Source organism: Anguilla rostrata, chromosome 12 (assembly GCF_018555375.3).
Source record: "Anguilla rostrata isolate EN2019 chromosome 12, ASM1855537v3, whole genome shotgun sequence".
NCBI lineage: Eukaryota > Metazoa > Chordata > Actinopteri > Anguilliformes > Anguillidae > Anguilla > Anguilla rostrata.
The window spans coordinates 21,300,938-21,316,864 of NC_057944.1; the positions used below are offsets into that span (position 1 = coordinate 21,300,938).

Sequence of the window (15,927 nt, forward strand, 5' to 3'; positions counted from 1 at the left end):
CCCCCCCAAAATCCCATCTCTCGCAAATCAGAGCGGGTGTTGGGGGGAGGGGGGGCGGGGGTGACTCCCCAACACCTGCTCCATCGCAGCGGCCCAAAGGCCAGTTGCAGCAAGGCCCTTATTTCTGTTCCGTCAGGCCGGGTAAATATAGACGCAGATCAGTTTCACAGCACTTCAGTTTTGGGTTACGGGTTCGGAGAGGCGCGGAAGATTAAAGACCAGAGTCCTCGCTTGGCGCAAATAAGACTCCCGCAAGCCTCCAGTCAAAGCCTTGCGATTTTTTTTCCCCCCATCTTGAATTTCAAGGTCAGGCTATTTCCTTTTGCCCACCCTCCAGTGTGGGTGTGAGGGGCTGGTAGACAGGCAGGATAAGCAGGCCCAAACTTACGCAGGAATTAGTCCACCGCCACCTGTTATAGCTGAAAAACATTCTGATGTGGCTTTTGTGAAGGTTACCAGGGGTGACTCTCGTTGGAACCAGTGCTCACTTTGTTTTGACTGCCTTTTCTGAAATGGGCCTAGTCTGCAAAAACATCAAATTAAAAACAGTAAAATTAATACTGTAGCTTTCTCTCATTTCCAACAATCTTCATTTGATATTTTTTTCAGAAGTAATGATTATATGACCTTCAAATACTGGTCAGCATAATACCAATAGCAGCAGTTCAACTTATGTAGGACCTTTCTGAGTGTACCTCATGTGCCTTTCAGTGAAGCGAAGATGATGAAGTAGCTTCTAAAGTAACTCCTGGCCATCCCTGACTTGGACAGGTTGCTTTCAGGCAGGGGAATCTTAAGGAAGGGCGTGTAGCACAGGATGCCCTCTTCAGCAAGGCTATTAATAAGAGCAAGAAGGCTGGCTCTTATCTGAAGCTCCTCGGGTTGCTGAGATGACAGGACCCTCATGGGCCGGGCCGTTTGATGATGGGATCAGCTGTAATCCTAGCCTGACCCAGGGCCTAACTGCTTCCAACACCACATCATCTCAGCATCCATCAAACGTCTTTAAGGGGCCTGATCTTTCACTTACTGCTGATCAGAATGTACAGTATGCTTGGAGCGCTCTACTTCACTGCTTTGTTTATTACCTTCTCTGTTGTTGTTTTTGTTGTTATTATTGTTTATTATTATTATTATTATTATTATTATTATTATTATTGTGTGTTTGTAGTAGTAATAGCAGTAGTAGCATCAGCAGCAGCATTTTTATTATTGTTGCGGTATATTTATCATTACAGCAGTCTCTTATCCATTGCGGCTTGCTAGTACATCATGGCCTTGATATGTTAAGTGCATGTTATTAGAGTTGTCAGAAGGGAATGGGTACAGAATAGTGAGTACAGCAATGACACAATTACAAAGTGAAGCTTCAAGCTAAATAGTGGAAGTATATATAAATGTGTATATTTGCTATACAGAAGAATATACTGAATTACTTGCCACAGAAAATACTCACCCCCTGGGAGAAGTTATTCTGGGAAAACAAAATTCACAAGACTAACCTCTCAGACCTTTCCTCAAACTGTCTGTGAGCAGTTCCTTTTTGGTCCTTGAGGAGGTCAGTCTTTTATCTTAAGGGCTGTCTGGGCCTACTCTTGCTGGATAAAAGCAGCATTTGCCAAAAAAACGCTGTTTTGTAAATTAAGACAAGCCATACAAGAAATGGTGAATTTGAGGTCTTCTGCTGGTCTATTCCCTTTTATTCTAATTCAGATAACATTTGGAACCATGCATACTTCTCCAATAGACCACACCCTGATTCACTGTTTAGTCTGGAACCTATGCTTTCAGACGTAACACTGTGAGCTTGCTTGTTTTCTTTTGTAAGTATTATTACTTGTACCAAGTTTTGGTTTGTAGAAATGGCTTTGGAATGCAGTGACCAGATCATGGCAGTATTTTTCTGAATTGGTCCTTTGTCTTGAAAGCAGTCTTTACTGCATCCCTGAGCTAATTCCGTTGACATTCATAACTCTGATAATCGAATTATATCATAGCGAGTCAATCATGGTGAATAGTTTAATAGAGGTTTTTTTTTTTTTTTTTTGTAAATGGAAATGTATGGGATATCTGTTCCAACTAAATGCAGTACTCCCACTGTCAACCTAATGATGATTTCGGATGGGTTCATGGAATATTGGATTCATGCACAATCAATATCAGAAAGGAATTTGTCCTCCTTTTGTGGCCCAGATGTAGCCTTAAGTGAGCGTTCTGTGGTTAGAGGCGTGTCCAGCACAGGGCACATGGAACAGGAGTACAGACCTCGGTCACGGGCATCGCGTCTCAGCTATGCGGGCGACAAATCCGCCATTCTCCGCTGCGTAGCGGAAGAGTCAGACGGCTCTCCCTCTGAGGCCGCCGCCGCCGCCCCGTTTGAAACGCTCCCCGTCACCCGGCTTCCGCTCCGGCCCTCCCCGGCTCCGCCTTTTCGAGGTTTCCCTCGGCCGAGCGGCTCCGTTGGCCTGTTTCAGTGCAGGCCGGCATGTGGTGCGCGTCCACCTGGGTTAGGAGATGGTCATCTTCCCTCCTGTTTGTTTGGGTTGGCTGGCGGGGGAGGTGCATTCCTGCGGGCTAACTAGGCTTGCGTGATAGTGCTGTTTAATGTAAACAGTCAGGGAGTGAGGCTGCGCAGTGAGCAGCCGGGAAGATTGATTGGAGAGAGGGCAGGCTCCCCTGCGCTGTGATGCTTGGCGCTGGACAGCTTGGCCCTGTCTGTACGTTTACTCAAAGCTAAGTGGTGTTAACCAGAGGGAAACCCCGACTCTCTCTCTTTTGATAAACACAGTAACACTATCCCACTCACTGCAACCAATTCCCACATTTCCATGACTGTCTTACACCAGTGGAGACTAACAGGCAGACAAACAGGGACAAAAGGTCTGCCTTTTTTGTTCTTTGTGTACCAGTGCGTAAGCGTATCAATCTTTTTTAATTTTTTTTTTTTTTTACTGGGGGCACAGATTTATCCCTCAAGAAAAGAAAAGATGAAACCCCCTTTTCATAGTCCCTGAATCTTTAAATCCAAATGAAGCAAAGGCATTAATTTGCAGATCTGTTGATGATCTCATGCTCACAGTGTATATCCTGCCTTCCCCCGATATGCACTGTTTATATTGACCTCCTGAGACAAACAGTCCTTTCCCCTTATCACTCACAGTGGAACACACAGGAAGATCAGATAATCGTGTGTGTGTGTGTGTGTGTGTGTGTGTGTGTGTGTGTGTGTGTGTGTGTGTGTGTGTGTGTGTGTGCGTGTGGTGTGTGTGTGTGTGTGTGTGTGTGTGTGTGTGTGTGTGGTGTGTGTGTGTGTGTGTGTTCGTGTGTGTGCGTGTGTGTGTGTGTGTGTGTGTGTGTGTGTGTGTAGTTTCCAATATGAATGAATACATACAATTACTGTTTATCGCAGTACTGTTTGGCATGACAGTGCCATCTGCTGTGTGAATGCAGAATATATATAGATTATGTGCAGTTTGTGAGAGATTCTTCTACTGGAAAAAACTGAAACTAATGTCACTCCTGAAAATAATCTGTTTGTATAACTACTTCATTTGAAGCTTGTCTAGTAACAGTGTAGACTCTTATATGCTTATTTCTTCATTTTGCTGAATTTGCTGAACATGTTTCTAACATTTAACTGTTAGTGTGTAGTTTTATTTAGGGGTGCAATCAATTCTAGCTACGTGTTTGGTGGATTTACAGTGAATGCTTTGCTTGTCTGTTTGTATTTTTAAAGGTGTAAAGATGGGCTTCAGGGATTTGCATTCTCTGCACTCAAGTAAGTGATAATTAATATAATTTGCATTTCAAGATTCACATGAAGTCTTGCTGAAATTGCGCCAAATTCTTGTTTTTCATGGAAATGCTGGTTTCCCAGCTAAAAGTATATATTTCTCATTTGTTTCTACCCCTAAAACAACAGTCCTTAGAAAAAAAGGAAACAGAAAAAATCATTCTTTTCTGCCCTGACATCAGTGAGAATATGGTGAAAATAATGAGCTTATGTGTTCATTTTGTTTGACAGCAGCAGAACTGGCAGAGGAGTCGGTCTCCTCCGTGTTTTTACATGCCAGTTGTACTAGTTGAGTGTCCTGTTGGATAAACACAAACGCTCCGTCTGCCGCTTTTATCAGCTCCTTTACGGAGTGCACTTCATTAGCTGGAGATAGAGCAGAGCTGCTCTCAGTCATAAAGAAATTAACTGTGTTTCTGAGCGCAGATGCCCACTAGCTTTACTGGCCTTTGTAAAAACAGAGATGAGGCGAGCCAGGCACTGCGGGTCAGATAAGAGCGGGAGAGGTGTGAGGAGTTTCCCTTATCTTATCTCAGCTCAGCTGTCACACCTCCCGGCCCCTGCCCCCATCCCTCTAGCCCCTACCCCGTCATCCCAAACGCTCGTCCGTCAGACCCCCCCCCCCCATTCCTCACCCCCCTTTCTGGGAGTCCCGCAAGGCCCTCTGTAATTTCTCTGGGCTCCAGGTTCATTGTGGGAAAGGAAGAGATCCCGACGCATTCCTTCCTGGCGGAGCACGTGTACCCCAGGGGACCAGAGAGGGGCGCTGTGGAGCCGGAGCCGCCCCGGGTCAGGCCCAGCTCTGGCAGAACCTCCATCGCTGCCCTGACGCGACGGCTGCTGGAATCTGTGTGAGACGTGTACTGGACCACCACTGCACAGTTTACATCTGCACACTATCGCACACTTTAACACACACACACACACACACACACACACACACACACACACACCTACTCACACACAACGTTATCACTTCATACTGTTCACACTGCAAAATATGTATTGGTTATAATAAAAGGACTCTCATGTCATGAGCGCCCCTTGAGTAGCACTTTTGATTTCCTTTGCTTGCTTGCTGCTGGAAGTAAATTACAGTAATAACGTCCATTTGTGCTTTTCTCAACTGTTTATGTTTTTATCAAAAGGTTGATTACCTCCAGGAGGCTGCAAAATGGAGGGGCTTTCTTGTTCTGTAAAGAAATTGCTTTTCCTGTAATTTACTGTCCGTTGAATTGAATGTTTGTTTAAAAGTACGTCAGACGGCCAAGGCAGAAAGCGAGTGACACTTTTTTCTTCATTGCTTCCAGATGCAGGCATGGCCCCAGGCACAGGTGTTGCAAGCACTACGAGGACAACTGCATCTCTTACTGTGTTAAAGTAAGGCTGACATTGAGCAGGAAACAGAACAGCACATGTGCATTTTACTGGATCATGTTTATTATTCTTCCTTTATTACTTCCTTAATTTCTGTCTGGAATCGTAATATGTCTGTCTTTCGTACATTTGATTTATTCAGTACATACAATTTATTCTGTGTGTGCGTGTGTGTGCTTGCGTGCGTGTGCCTGGACGTGCGTGTGTGTGTTTGTCTGTGTGTGTGTGTGTGCGTGCGTGTGCGTGTGTGTGCATGTGTGTGTATCTGTGCGTGCGTGTGTGTGTGCGTGTACCTGTGTGTGTGCGTGTGTGCGTGCGTGTGCGTGTGTGTGTGTGCGTGTGCGTGTGCTTGTGCGTGTGCGTGTGCGTGTGCGTGTAGGTATATATATGTGCACACGCATGCCTTTGTTAGCGTGTAAAGTTGATATGTGTCTCTGCGCAGGGCTTCATTAGGATGTTCAGTGTAGGCTACTTGATCCAGTGCTGTCTGAAGATCCCCTCTGCGTTTCGCCACCTCTTCACTAAACCCTCCCGCCTGCTGTCTCTGCTCTACAACAAGGAGAACTTCCAGCTGGGGGCCTTCCTGGGCTCCTTCGTCAGCATTTACAAGGTGACTCCTCACAGCCCCCAACTCTCAGAATAAGCCCTCCCCCCACTTTAATTAACGTGAGCAAGGCAGTTTCAATCTAATGATTCCTTCTACCCGCACCATTATTTCCCTCTTATAATCTCCCCTCTCCTACAAGTGTGTATAATGGTTTACCTGTATGACTGGGGTCTTTTAGCTTATGGCAGTAAGTGCAGGGATTTTATGGGTGGTAATTTTTGTTTAAACCCAAATACACACATACCTTTATCCCCAGTAGGCCTGGGCAGAGTATTTAGCTCTAATTCTTCTAATGGAAACATTTCCTGCTGTCTAAGGAAGCTCTTAGCGCCCCCTCCTGGCTCCATGGCCACCCCTGTCCCCCTGGCTGACAGTGCCACCCATTGGCCTGTCGTCATCCTTGTCTGCCTCCATTGACATTTATTTATCTTAGTTCTGTATGTCATGTGCTGGGTCTTTTTCAATTTAACTGATGGCAGCAATCGGCAGCTCCCTCCTAAGTCAGGTCCTTCAGTTCTTCCTCTTACTAGTCATGGAGTTTTTCCTTGCTGCTGTCCCTCTCTGTGTGCTTTTGGAAGTTTCAGGCCCAGATCTCTGTAAAGCCTTTGTGGTACACAAAGGGTGGACTGTCCACTCTGGATTTTACAGACATTGCTGAGTTTTTGTCATAAACGTTGAGCAGTAGCACAATTGCAGTGGCCATTATACTTGCACATTTCCATTACGCAGTTTTTGGAGGTTTAACGTGTTGGAAACTGATGAGTGGGTATTCAGCAGGGGAGTTATGATGGTGTCCTCTCCCCCAGGGAACAAGCTGCATCCTGCGCTGGCTGCGGAACCTGGACGATGAGCTCCACGCCCTCATCGCCGGTAAGGCCGGGGGGAATGTCAGCTGGCATTGCTCAAAGACGTCCACATCATGTTTCATAGGAGATACCTTTACAGGCATTGGCCTGCATCCAAATGGCCTGCATCCAATCAGCATTTGTCCTGAGCTTTGACTCAAAATTGAATGCTAATATTAGTCTTCTGAAGCACAGTTTGACACAAAAATGTGTTTAAAAAGAACATTTGACACTTTATTATATAGCCTTTACTTGCTAAGTTAAGGACAAATCTTGATTGCATCCAGGCTTTTATGTGTCATATATCTCCTGTTGAAATAGAAGATGACCTAATCTTTATTCGATAACTGCCTTGAACATAAAATTTTATTGATTTATTGTCACTGATTGATGGTTAGTACCGCTGGTAATTTGAATAAGGCACACCCATTAGCAGTCAGCTCACCTGTACTCGATTGCTTCTAATGAGATGTCATTACATTTTGTGAATTCAGTATAAAATTGTTTTAGTATTATTTTATTATTTTATTTAGTCTCCTTCCCTTTTTACATAATTTATGGTTAATTGTCTGGAAGATAACTTGGAAAATAATAATTAACTTAAATGTGAAGCTGTTTGCAAAAAAAAAAAAAAAGATCGACTGTAAATAAGCTATATTCCCAAATTAATGTAACCAAATCGGTGTTATTTGATGTGAAATGCACCTGGTAGAGTTATCACGCATCCAAGTCAGAGAGAATAAGGATTTGATGAGTGATCTTTGCTAAGAAAGACAAATAGTAAAAATTGAAAAATGCATGAGAAACGGGATTATTTAATGTGTAGGCTAGTTCTCTGCCTCCAGTAGTGTTTTCTCAGAGGATACCACTTCTTTAATTTGTGGAGGACATTGGGAGGGATTGGAGGACCACAGTGATCGTAATGCATATTTGTTTAGCATATCCTTTTTTTTCATACTTGCTTCTCTTCCTGGTCTCCTTATTTTCCTTTTTCTGTCTGATGGTCCTCCAAGGCTTCCTGGCTGGGCTTTCCATGTTCTTCTACAAGAGCACTACCATATCCATGTACCTGGCGTCCAAACTGGTGGAGGTAATGGCCTACTTTCAGGTTTCCTCTAATTGCCTGCCTGACTGTAACTGTAGCCCTTAACAGTAATTGTAATGCTAACTGTAACCCTGATGGCAATGGCGTCATTTTTATGATACTCTTCAGAGCTATGTGCAGAATCCATGATTTGCTGGCTACAGGACTTTCAGCTGCTTAATAACAGACACTCGGCAGTAAAAAGAGGCACGTCTGAAGCGGGAGATTGCATATGCCGCTCTAGTGTGTGGCAGGACTGACGGACGCTGTTTCCTCTCTGTTCCACAGACCATGTACTTCAAAGGCATCGAGGCCGGCCGCTTTCCCTACATCTCCCAGGCGGACACCATCATCTACGCCGTGTCCACCGCCATCTGCTTCCAGGCCGTAAGGAAGCGGAGGACCTGGTCACCGCGTCTGCTTCAGTCTGCTTCACTCTGCTTCAGTCTGCTTCTGTCTGCTCTGACACGCCCTGCTGTTTTATGCTATTGATTGTAGATTATCAGGCTCCCCAGGCCCGGCAGTGTGAGTCAGAGAGGATTTGCTGCAGAGGAGGAATGAGCTCAGTGAATCAGCCCATAATGGGGCCATTTTACAGTTTCTGTAATGGAGGTTAATTCCTTATAGCACTATCTCTTAGCCATAGGTGATTCATGTGGGCCACAGTATAGGAAAATAAAGCTTTTGTAATATCAGAAGAATACATCTTAGAGAAAAAAAACCCCCCAGTAAACAAAAGAATATGTAGAAGGCAAAAAAACAAAACCATTTTTATCGCATTAGCAGACTGAAAGTTAAAGGAAACCTGCAGTGTTTGTTTCTCTCGCAAAGCTTATTTCTAATAAACCAGCATTGTGCTGTATAGGGCTGTTCAGTAGCAAGTGGGTGGTACCCCAGGTTTGCGTGTAATCTGTATCAGTAAACGGTAGCCACAGCTCAGAGGTGTGAAATGACTGGTTTTGAGCAGTTTTTTTTTTGGGGGGGGGGTTTAGGCTATGCCATTAGCTTATAACGAACCTGAAACCGTTATCTTTATCTTCCTGAGTTGGGGTGGGGTTGGGTGGAGTCCCCCCGAGTGGTCCTCAGTGAGAGATTCACTTTCTCCTGTCCCGTTATACTTTGCGGCCTGTGGTGTGGAAAAAGAGTCATAGGAAGGGAAGGGGGCTCTAACTGGGGATTGTGAATGGATGTGAAAAAACTTTGGTAAAAATAGTTCTACAACTAAAACGCTGCTTAATGTAACCGGTTCAGGGGAAAGTGTCACACTCCATTGCTCTCATCACTAGCACTTTGGCTCTCATTTTCACCTGTCCTCCTCTGTCCGTCACTCTTTCTTCATCTCTCTTTCTTTCGCTCAGTATGTTTCCCTCTCTCTCTCTCTCTCACACACACACATGCACACGCACACAGACGTACACACACGCACACGCACACGCACACACACAGAAACAGTGTGGCGAGCAGTAAATGGAAAATTTTGTCTAAAAATAAATAGCTGTGGTTTCCTGTAGAAGCAGCCATGAAGCACCATGCTGTAATCATAACAGGAGTTTGTACTCTGTTCAACTTGCATTATCTCCTGAGCTCAGCGTTCTATCCTGGAGGAGGAGGGAGATTTTCATTTTTTATCACAAACCACAGAAAGATTTCTGCAGTTTTCGTTGAGAAGCTCAGTTTGTACAGTGAAATGCAGCTGTCACTGATATCGGGGTCTTTGTGTCTTTGTCTTGTTTCTCTTCAGGCGGTCATGGAGGTTCAGAACCTGCGGCCCTCCTACTGGAAGTTCCTCCTGAGACTGACCAAGGGCAGGTGTGTGCGCGTGCACGTGCGACTGCGTGTGTGTGTGTGTGTGTGTATGCTGTATGTGTAGTGCGTGTGTGGTGTACATGTGTGTAATGCGTGTACGTGTGCTGTGTGTGCGTGTGTGACATGTGTGTGTGTGTGTGCATGTATGTTCAACTGCATGTGTGTGGTGTGTGTGTGTGTACAAGTTGTGTGTGTGTGTGCACGTGTGTGTGCGTGTTGTAGTATGTTGCTGTGTATGCCATGGTGTTGTGCGTGCATGTGCGTGTATGTGCATGCATGTGTGTGTGTTTGTAAGTGTGTGTGTGTGTATGCATGTATGTGTACGTGCGTGTGTGTGTGTACATGTGTGTACATGCGTGTGTATGTGTGTGTGTGTGCGTGTATGTGTACATGTGTGTGTGTGTGTGTGCATGTATGTCTACAAACATGCATGTGTGTGTGTGTGTGTGTGCGTGTACAAGTTTGTGTTTGTGTGCACGTGTGTGTGCGTGTATATGTATGTCTGCGTGTGTGAGTGCATGTGTGTGTGTGCGTGCATGTGCGTGTATGTGCATGCATGTGTGTGTGTTTGTAAGTGTGTGTGTGTGTGTGCACGCACACGCATGTGTGTGCATGTGTGCTGGCTCCTAGGCCTATGTTCTGTGTGTTATCCTCATGAGAAATGGGGTTTGGCAGTCGCTTCTCTGGAGAAGGAATTTGTACAGTGTTGGACTGGGGTTCTGTTTAATAATGTTTCCACAACAGTCAAATTAATCACTGCTTGATTTGTTTCCCTAAGTGAAGCATTGGAGACCATCACAGATGCCGGGGTTTTTACCTTTTCCAAATGATTGCTTTGGGCTTCCAGGGAGAAATATTGCTCCTGGCTCACAGAGAGCAGCCCTACTGGGCTGCGACACCTCATTAATATCCTCTGGACTGAAATGTCTAACGGTCCTGTGAAACAAACAGAAGTACGGATGGCACTTTATTCACCCAGATTAAAATATCCCCCTTGTATGTCATTGCCTGATACTTCTCGTTATTTTTTAAAGCCCATCTGCTCTCCTTGGATTTTGGGAATGTTAGAATGTTGCAACAGTGTGCCGTGGATGAGCGTATTCCCCTGGTCCACTGTTGCACATCGCCCTGGCTGTTTATTGCTGTTTAAGCCCCCCCCCCCCACCGCTGTTGTGCATGCTACAAGTTTCAGAGGCACATAAAACTGAGATGTTTTATTGCACCTGAGTGGGTTCAACTGGCCTTGTGGGCTCTGAGGATCGGGCTGTTTCCTGCGGAAAGTTGCGGGTCCCACCGTACCGCAGCTGTTTGCTCTGGGCTCGCAGAACATCACAGGCATTTTCCCACATCGCGAACGCCCCACCGTGTTTTGACAGATGGATCACGTTTCGTCAAAATGTGCTTTTTTTTGTGTACGTATGTGTGTGCGCACTTTTTTTCCCCCCGAGCAAATGGCCATTGGGTCCCCAGCGCTTCACACTTTATTCACACTCAGAGTGTGGACTGCGTGATGTAGAGTGCTCACATGCATACACGACGTGGCTTAGTCATGTACGGTGTGACTTAGCTATATTCAGAGTGTGACTCAGTCTCACCCCACACTTCCCCAGTGAGTAGCAGAAACGTTTTTTAATGTGCTTTATGTGGCTGAGCTTAACTGCTTATAGAACTTCATAGAGCATTAAAGGGATGGAGAGAACCCACTTTCAGAACCCTCTTATATGCAAAGTGAGTGCGGATAATAAATTGGGGTAAATATAAGAAACATGGGTGCTTAGTCATATAGAGTAGAGAGCAGAGGAGTAGTAAAGGACTATCACATTAATTTGTTTCAAGACAAGATGGGTTCTGTTTGTTTTTTTGAATGTACCATGTCCATTCCCTGGAGTACAGACAACTGACTTCTTCGAAGCAGCTTGTCTTTTAGAGAACAGCCCAATGTGACTTTTAAAGGATCTTTTTTTTTTAGAAAAATGATTCTATTGGAGAGCTTCCTGGAAACATCAGACTAACAAATGGTTGTAGTTCCTGAATCATCAGTTTGTTATCAGTTTCTACTGACAATGTGTGCAATTCAGATAGTGGTAACTTTTAGAATTATTTTTTGTTTTTCACACAGACGCACACATACACACACAGGCACACACGTACACGCACACACATGCACACACATGCACACACACACACACACAGTCACACAGTCACTTTATAGGTTGTGTAAATGTAAATGTTTCTGGTCCTTACTCATGTTTAAGGTGACAGTAGCACACAGCGCACGCTGGTCTGAGGCCTCTCATGCGCTCCCCCCTCGTGTGCTCCTCAGGTTCGCCGTGATGAACCGGAAGGCTCTGGACGCGTTCGGCACAAACGCTTCGCGGGATTTCCACGGCTTCATTCCCAAACTGGACCCCCGCTACACTGTGGTCCAGCCTGACCTGGTGGTGCACCTGGGCTGAGGAGGGTGAGGTGGGGCAAGATACAGGCAGGGGTATGTGGAGCATTTGCCCTCGCAGTCGGGGTTTTTAAATGTGAAACGGGTATCTCTGATTGGTCAGGGATGGGGCTATGTGGGGTTTTGATGTTGGAGTGCTGTGATTGGGGGAGAGGGGTATGAGGTAAATCAAGGTAACGCACAACCTTTCTGTACTTCTGGTATGTACAGCACATTTTCCTCAAAAGTTCTTTTAATCAATTCAGAGAGATTATTTAAATCTCAGTGTAATATGTAATAAAAGAAGACTATCTCAACTAAAAAATAGTGGCACATAAGTAAAGTTTATAGTCAGTGCAAGAAACTAAGCTGTGACATGTTCTCTATAGTTTCTAGAAAAGTATATTTCTTTTCTGTGAAGTATTTAATTGAATTCAGGTCAAACCTTTTTTTCTGAAAACCTTACATTTATTTTATTTTTTCCCTTTGAGAAGAAAATAACTTGAAGTTTAAAAAGAACTTGGTAAGAACTTTGAGCTGTAAAACGTTTTTCTTCTTAACACACCTTTGTACGAGTGTATACCAAGAACTGTATATTATGAATATATTCAGTGTAAATTTATATATATGTATCATTTCAATATTCCAAACAATACATATATATTGGTATTTGTATATTAAACAAACATTTTATTCTATTGAAGTTCTATTAAATTTGAAGTTAATGTCGATTACTGAGATTTTTGTGGTACATAGTATACACACAAGGTGACTGAAAATACGTTTTCAGGAATGTGTTGCCTCATTGAAAGAGTGAAAGCGAATGTGAGAAACCTTCGGCATCACGTGTTTCTGAGCGCGTGCCTCTCTGCTTTCCCCAAAGGACAGCGCTGCATTAAGCACTGCAGCACGAGCAGGACTGGCCATTCCAGATTTGAGAGAAAAATGTATGGCAGTTCATTCCAAAAACACGAAAACCTCGAACCTTAGGCGTTGTTCATAGTTAACGCTTTGAACGTTTGTGTATCAGCTCCCTGCAGATTTGAAATGAGCAAGGCAGTATGAGTAAATTCCTTTACATAAGTTTTGTTTTCGAAATGGTGTTCAGCTACTTCTCAGTAAGGTGTTGTGACAGAATGTTCCTCTATGCAGTGTAATCTATCTTTCTCAGCCCATTGACTAGTTTTTTCTGACGTACTGCATTGCTCAGCAAAATATGGTTGCATCTGAAATAGTAGAAATCACAGTAGTTATTTTCAAGGGTTTTGTGTTCTTTTGCATGCTGCAATATAACAGCCAGACCTGCTTTGTCAACTTAAAAATATGCACATGATGTTTCATTTAAAATAAATTTAGCAATGACCACTCAACTCACTATATTCCTGTAGCAATCAAATGTGTATACCTTGCAGATAGTAACATGTATCTTTATATTTGTGGAATAATCATTCTTTTCTGAACATTACAAAGAAAAACATTTGAAAAGAATATCATTTTCATGCAGTGTGTGTCGCATAAAACAAAATGTATTTGAAGGTCCCCGATCCCATCTTCTCACATTCACAAGCACAGCTGCAACAAAGGGAATGATAGCCTTTCTCAGATGTTGTTAATGTTGCTCATCTGTGTAATAAATGAATACTAAAAATGAAGAAGTCGATGTGCTACTTCAGTCTGCTGCAGTGTGATAAAATAGCGCTTCTGTTATTAAGAATAAACTGGGATGGGTGTATGTTGTAGTCTATACTTCATTCTGTTTTAGATATTCATTTATATAAGCAGGCTATTAAAGATTTGTCAAATGCCTCAAACACAAGAAAATGATCAATTTGAGGTATATCATTCACTCGTCCTTATAAGTCTATATGGTAAATACGTTTTCTATTCATAAGCTACCCTGTAAAAGAACATTAAACCCTTCCAACCAATGCAAGAAGAGAGATATGCTTTCCATTTAAAAAGTACATGTTGTAGATATTGTAACTTATTATACTTGACAGGGTATTGTATAGGTCTTTTTACAGCTAGAAACCTTTGTTGCTTTACGGTTGAATAAAAATGTGATGTATCACAATTCCTGTTGGCTCGTTGTGGTTGTTATTGTGCATTAGATTAGGCTTGCCAATTGCCTCTTAATGTAATGCCTCTAATATGTATCATACATAGGCTATATCATGTATTATGGAGTTTAATACTCACAGACACCATCCTTGCTGCTTAACATTGTTATCAGTTGCCATCGCTTGCTCCATGTTTGCTTTTAGCATGGATATGAAGTGCTCCCTAGCACTCACTTACCTACTGAGATCTCGGTAAACTTTATGTGTTTTTTTCTCCAAGGTGGTAGTTAACTACTCCAGGTAGATTGCTTTGGTTTCCCCTGTCATCACTGTGACTAAGAGTGTGGAGCCAGCCACTGGTTGAGAAGGTGAGACGTGATCAGGTTGGGGGATCAGGAAGGCGCCAGTCATGTTGCGCTGTGTCAGCTGCTCGAGAAGCAACCGCTACAGAATCGCACGGACTCCAGACTTCCCCAGCCCTTAGTTCAGTGCCCTCCTGGTTCGAGTTAACGCATAATAACCATCAGTGATGGCAATGGTGGCTCCGGAAACAGGCAGGGACTCGTACTAAAGGCACAGAACTGGTCAGTCATTGGCTCCATTCCACACTGGAACCTGTCATTGTATCCTACAGCCATGCTATCCTTGATGCTGCTGCCTAAAGCCATAGATAGAGACTGTGCCATAAACTGTACTAAATGAGTGAGCCATACACAACTCAAAGAGCCATGGCTACATGGCAGTGAGCATTTTGTGTTGAGTTAACTGCACAAATATGTTTTTACTCCAAATCCTGGGGATGGGACCATTTTTCTCTCCTTGGCTAATTCGGCTGTTGTGCCGCCTACCTGTTATTGCACAATGGGAGTCTTTTCTGGAACTCAGGGCTAAAAGCTATAAATGTCTCCCTGATTGGCGCCATTTAAAATGGAAAGTCTTTTTCCTGCCAGATGGAATCAATCATATTTAATGTTTTTGACATGTCTTGCTTGAGCCTGCATCAAACACACTGGGTTAGACATTAGAGAAAAAGATAACATCACATCATACAGGGACAAGCCCTCCACATCTTTTTGACCGTACTGTAACATCTTTTGAATTTGGTTTTATTTTATCTTTAAAAAAAAAAGAATTGTCTTCAGTGCTTTGGGGGTTGTGTGTTTTATGGTTCCTTATTTTATACATTTTGAGTCTGTGTGCATTTTATATCACTAATAAGAACTTGTTCAATTCATAACAGTGGAATACGTGAGATGACCAAATTGGGCAAAACAAAATGCCATCAAATCCTTTAACCTTTGAACCTGGAACTGTACCTGAATTGCTTCAGTAAGTATCCAGCTGTCTAAATGGGTTGTAAAAATGGATGTAAGCTGTTAGTCGCTCTGGATAAGAGTGGCTGCTAACTTCCTAAAATGTTAGAAAAATGAAATAATGCAAAAAGAGTGAGTTTATTGAATTGCTGAAGGCACAAGGGCTGATAAATTTATAACAACTTGCTGCTCTATACCAACTCTCTGGTGTGTCCAACACATTTAAACCTCAGTCTTCTTGATGCTACATTCCATATAGGTTAAAGTGCTTTGTAGTTAAGCCAGAAAGCAAATCAGAGATGATTTTTTTGAAGAATATGACTTAAAAAAGGCTTTCATTAGAAAGAAACTGAACTAGCTGTACTCTCTGTAAAGCCTCTCTGTAAAGGCAGGGCAGTTCAAGTCTGGCCCACTAGAAGGCACTGGTGGTTCATTTACAATTATTAGACTCCGAGAGCAGATGAATCTTCTGGTCACGTTTTGCAAGGACGTATTGCTCACAAATAATACAGTAAGACACTAGAGATTGAGTTATAAACACAGATAAGAGCCTGTTGTTGTGTTTTGAAAGCCTTAACTGTGATTATAAATATAACTTACTGATACCAGCA

General features: G+C 43.4%; 1 protein-coding gene across 2 annotated transcripts in view; it reads left to right on the plus strand.

Moving 5' to 3' along the window:
- Positions 1-14,019, plus strand: part of LOC135235623 (transmembrane protein 135-like) — an 87,941-nt gene extending 73,922 nt beyond the window's left edge. Inside the window, exons 7-16 of one of the 2 annotated variants that reach the window (XR_010324419.1) lie at positions 3,737-3,778; positions 4,480-4,644; positions 5,104-5,173; positions 5,613-5,780; positions 6,584-6,647; positions 7,636-7,712; positions 7,995-8,093; positions 9,448-9,515; positions 11,836-13,598; positions 13,656-14,019. Coding sequence is in view for 1 of the 2 variants with exons in the window: in XM_064301301.1 (XP_064157371.1) it covers positions 3,737-3,778; positions 4,480-4,644; positions 5,104-5,173; positions 5,613-5,780; positions 6,584-6,647; positions 7,636-7,712; positions 7,995-8,093; positions 9,448-9,515; positions 11,836-11,968 (886 nt within the window). In the remaining variant the exon portion in view is untranslated. Of the gene's footprint in view, positions 1-3,736; positions 3,779-4,479; positions 4,645-5,103; positions 5,174-5,612; positions 5,781-6,583; positions 6,648-7,635; positions 7,713-7,994; positions 8,094-9,447; positions 9,516-11,835 lie in introns of both variants that reach the window. The other variant, XM_064301301.1, reaches the window with a different exon arrangement.
- The last annotated feature ends 1,908 nt before the right edge of the window (positions 14,020-15,927 follow it).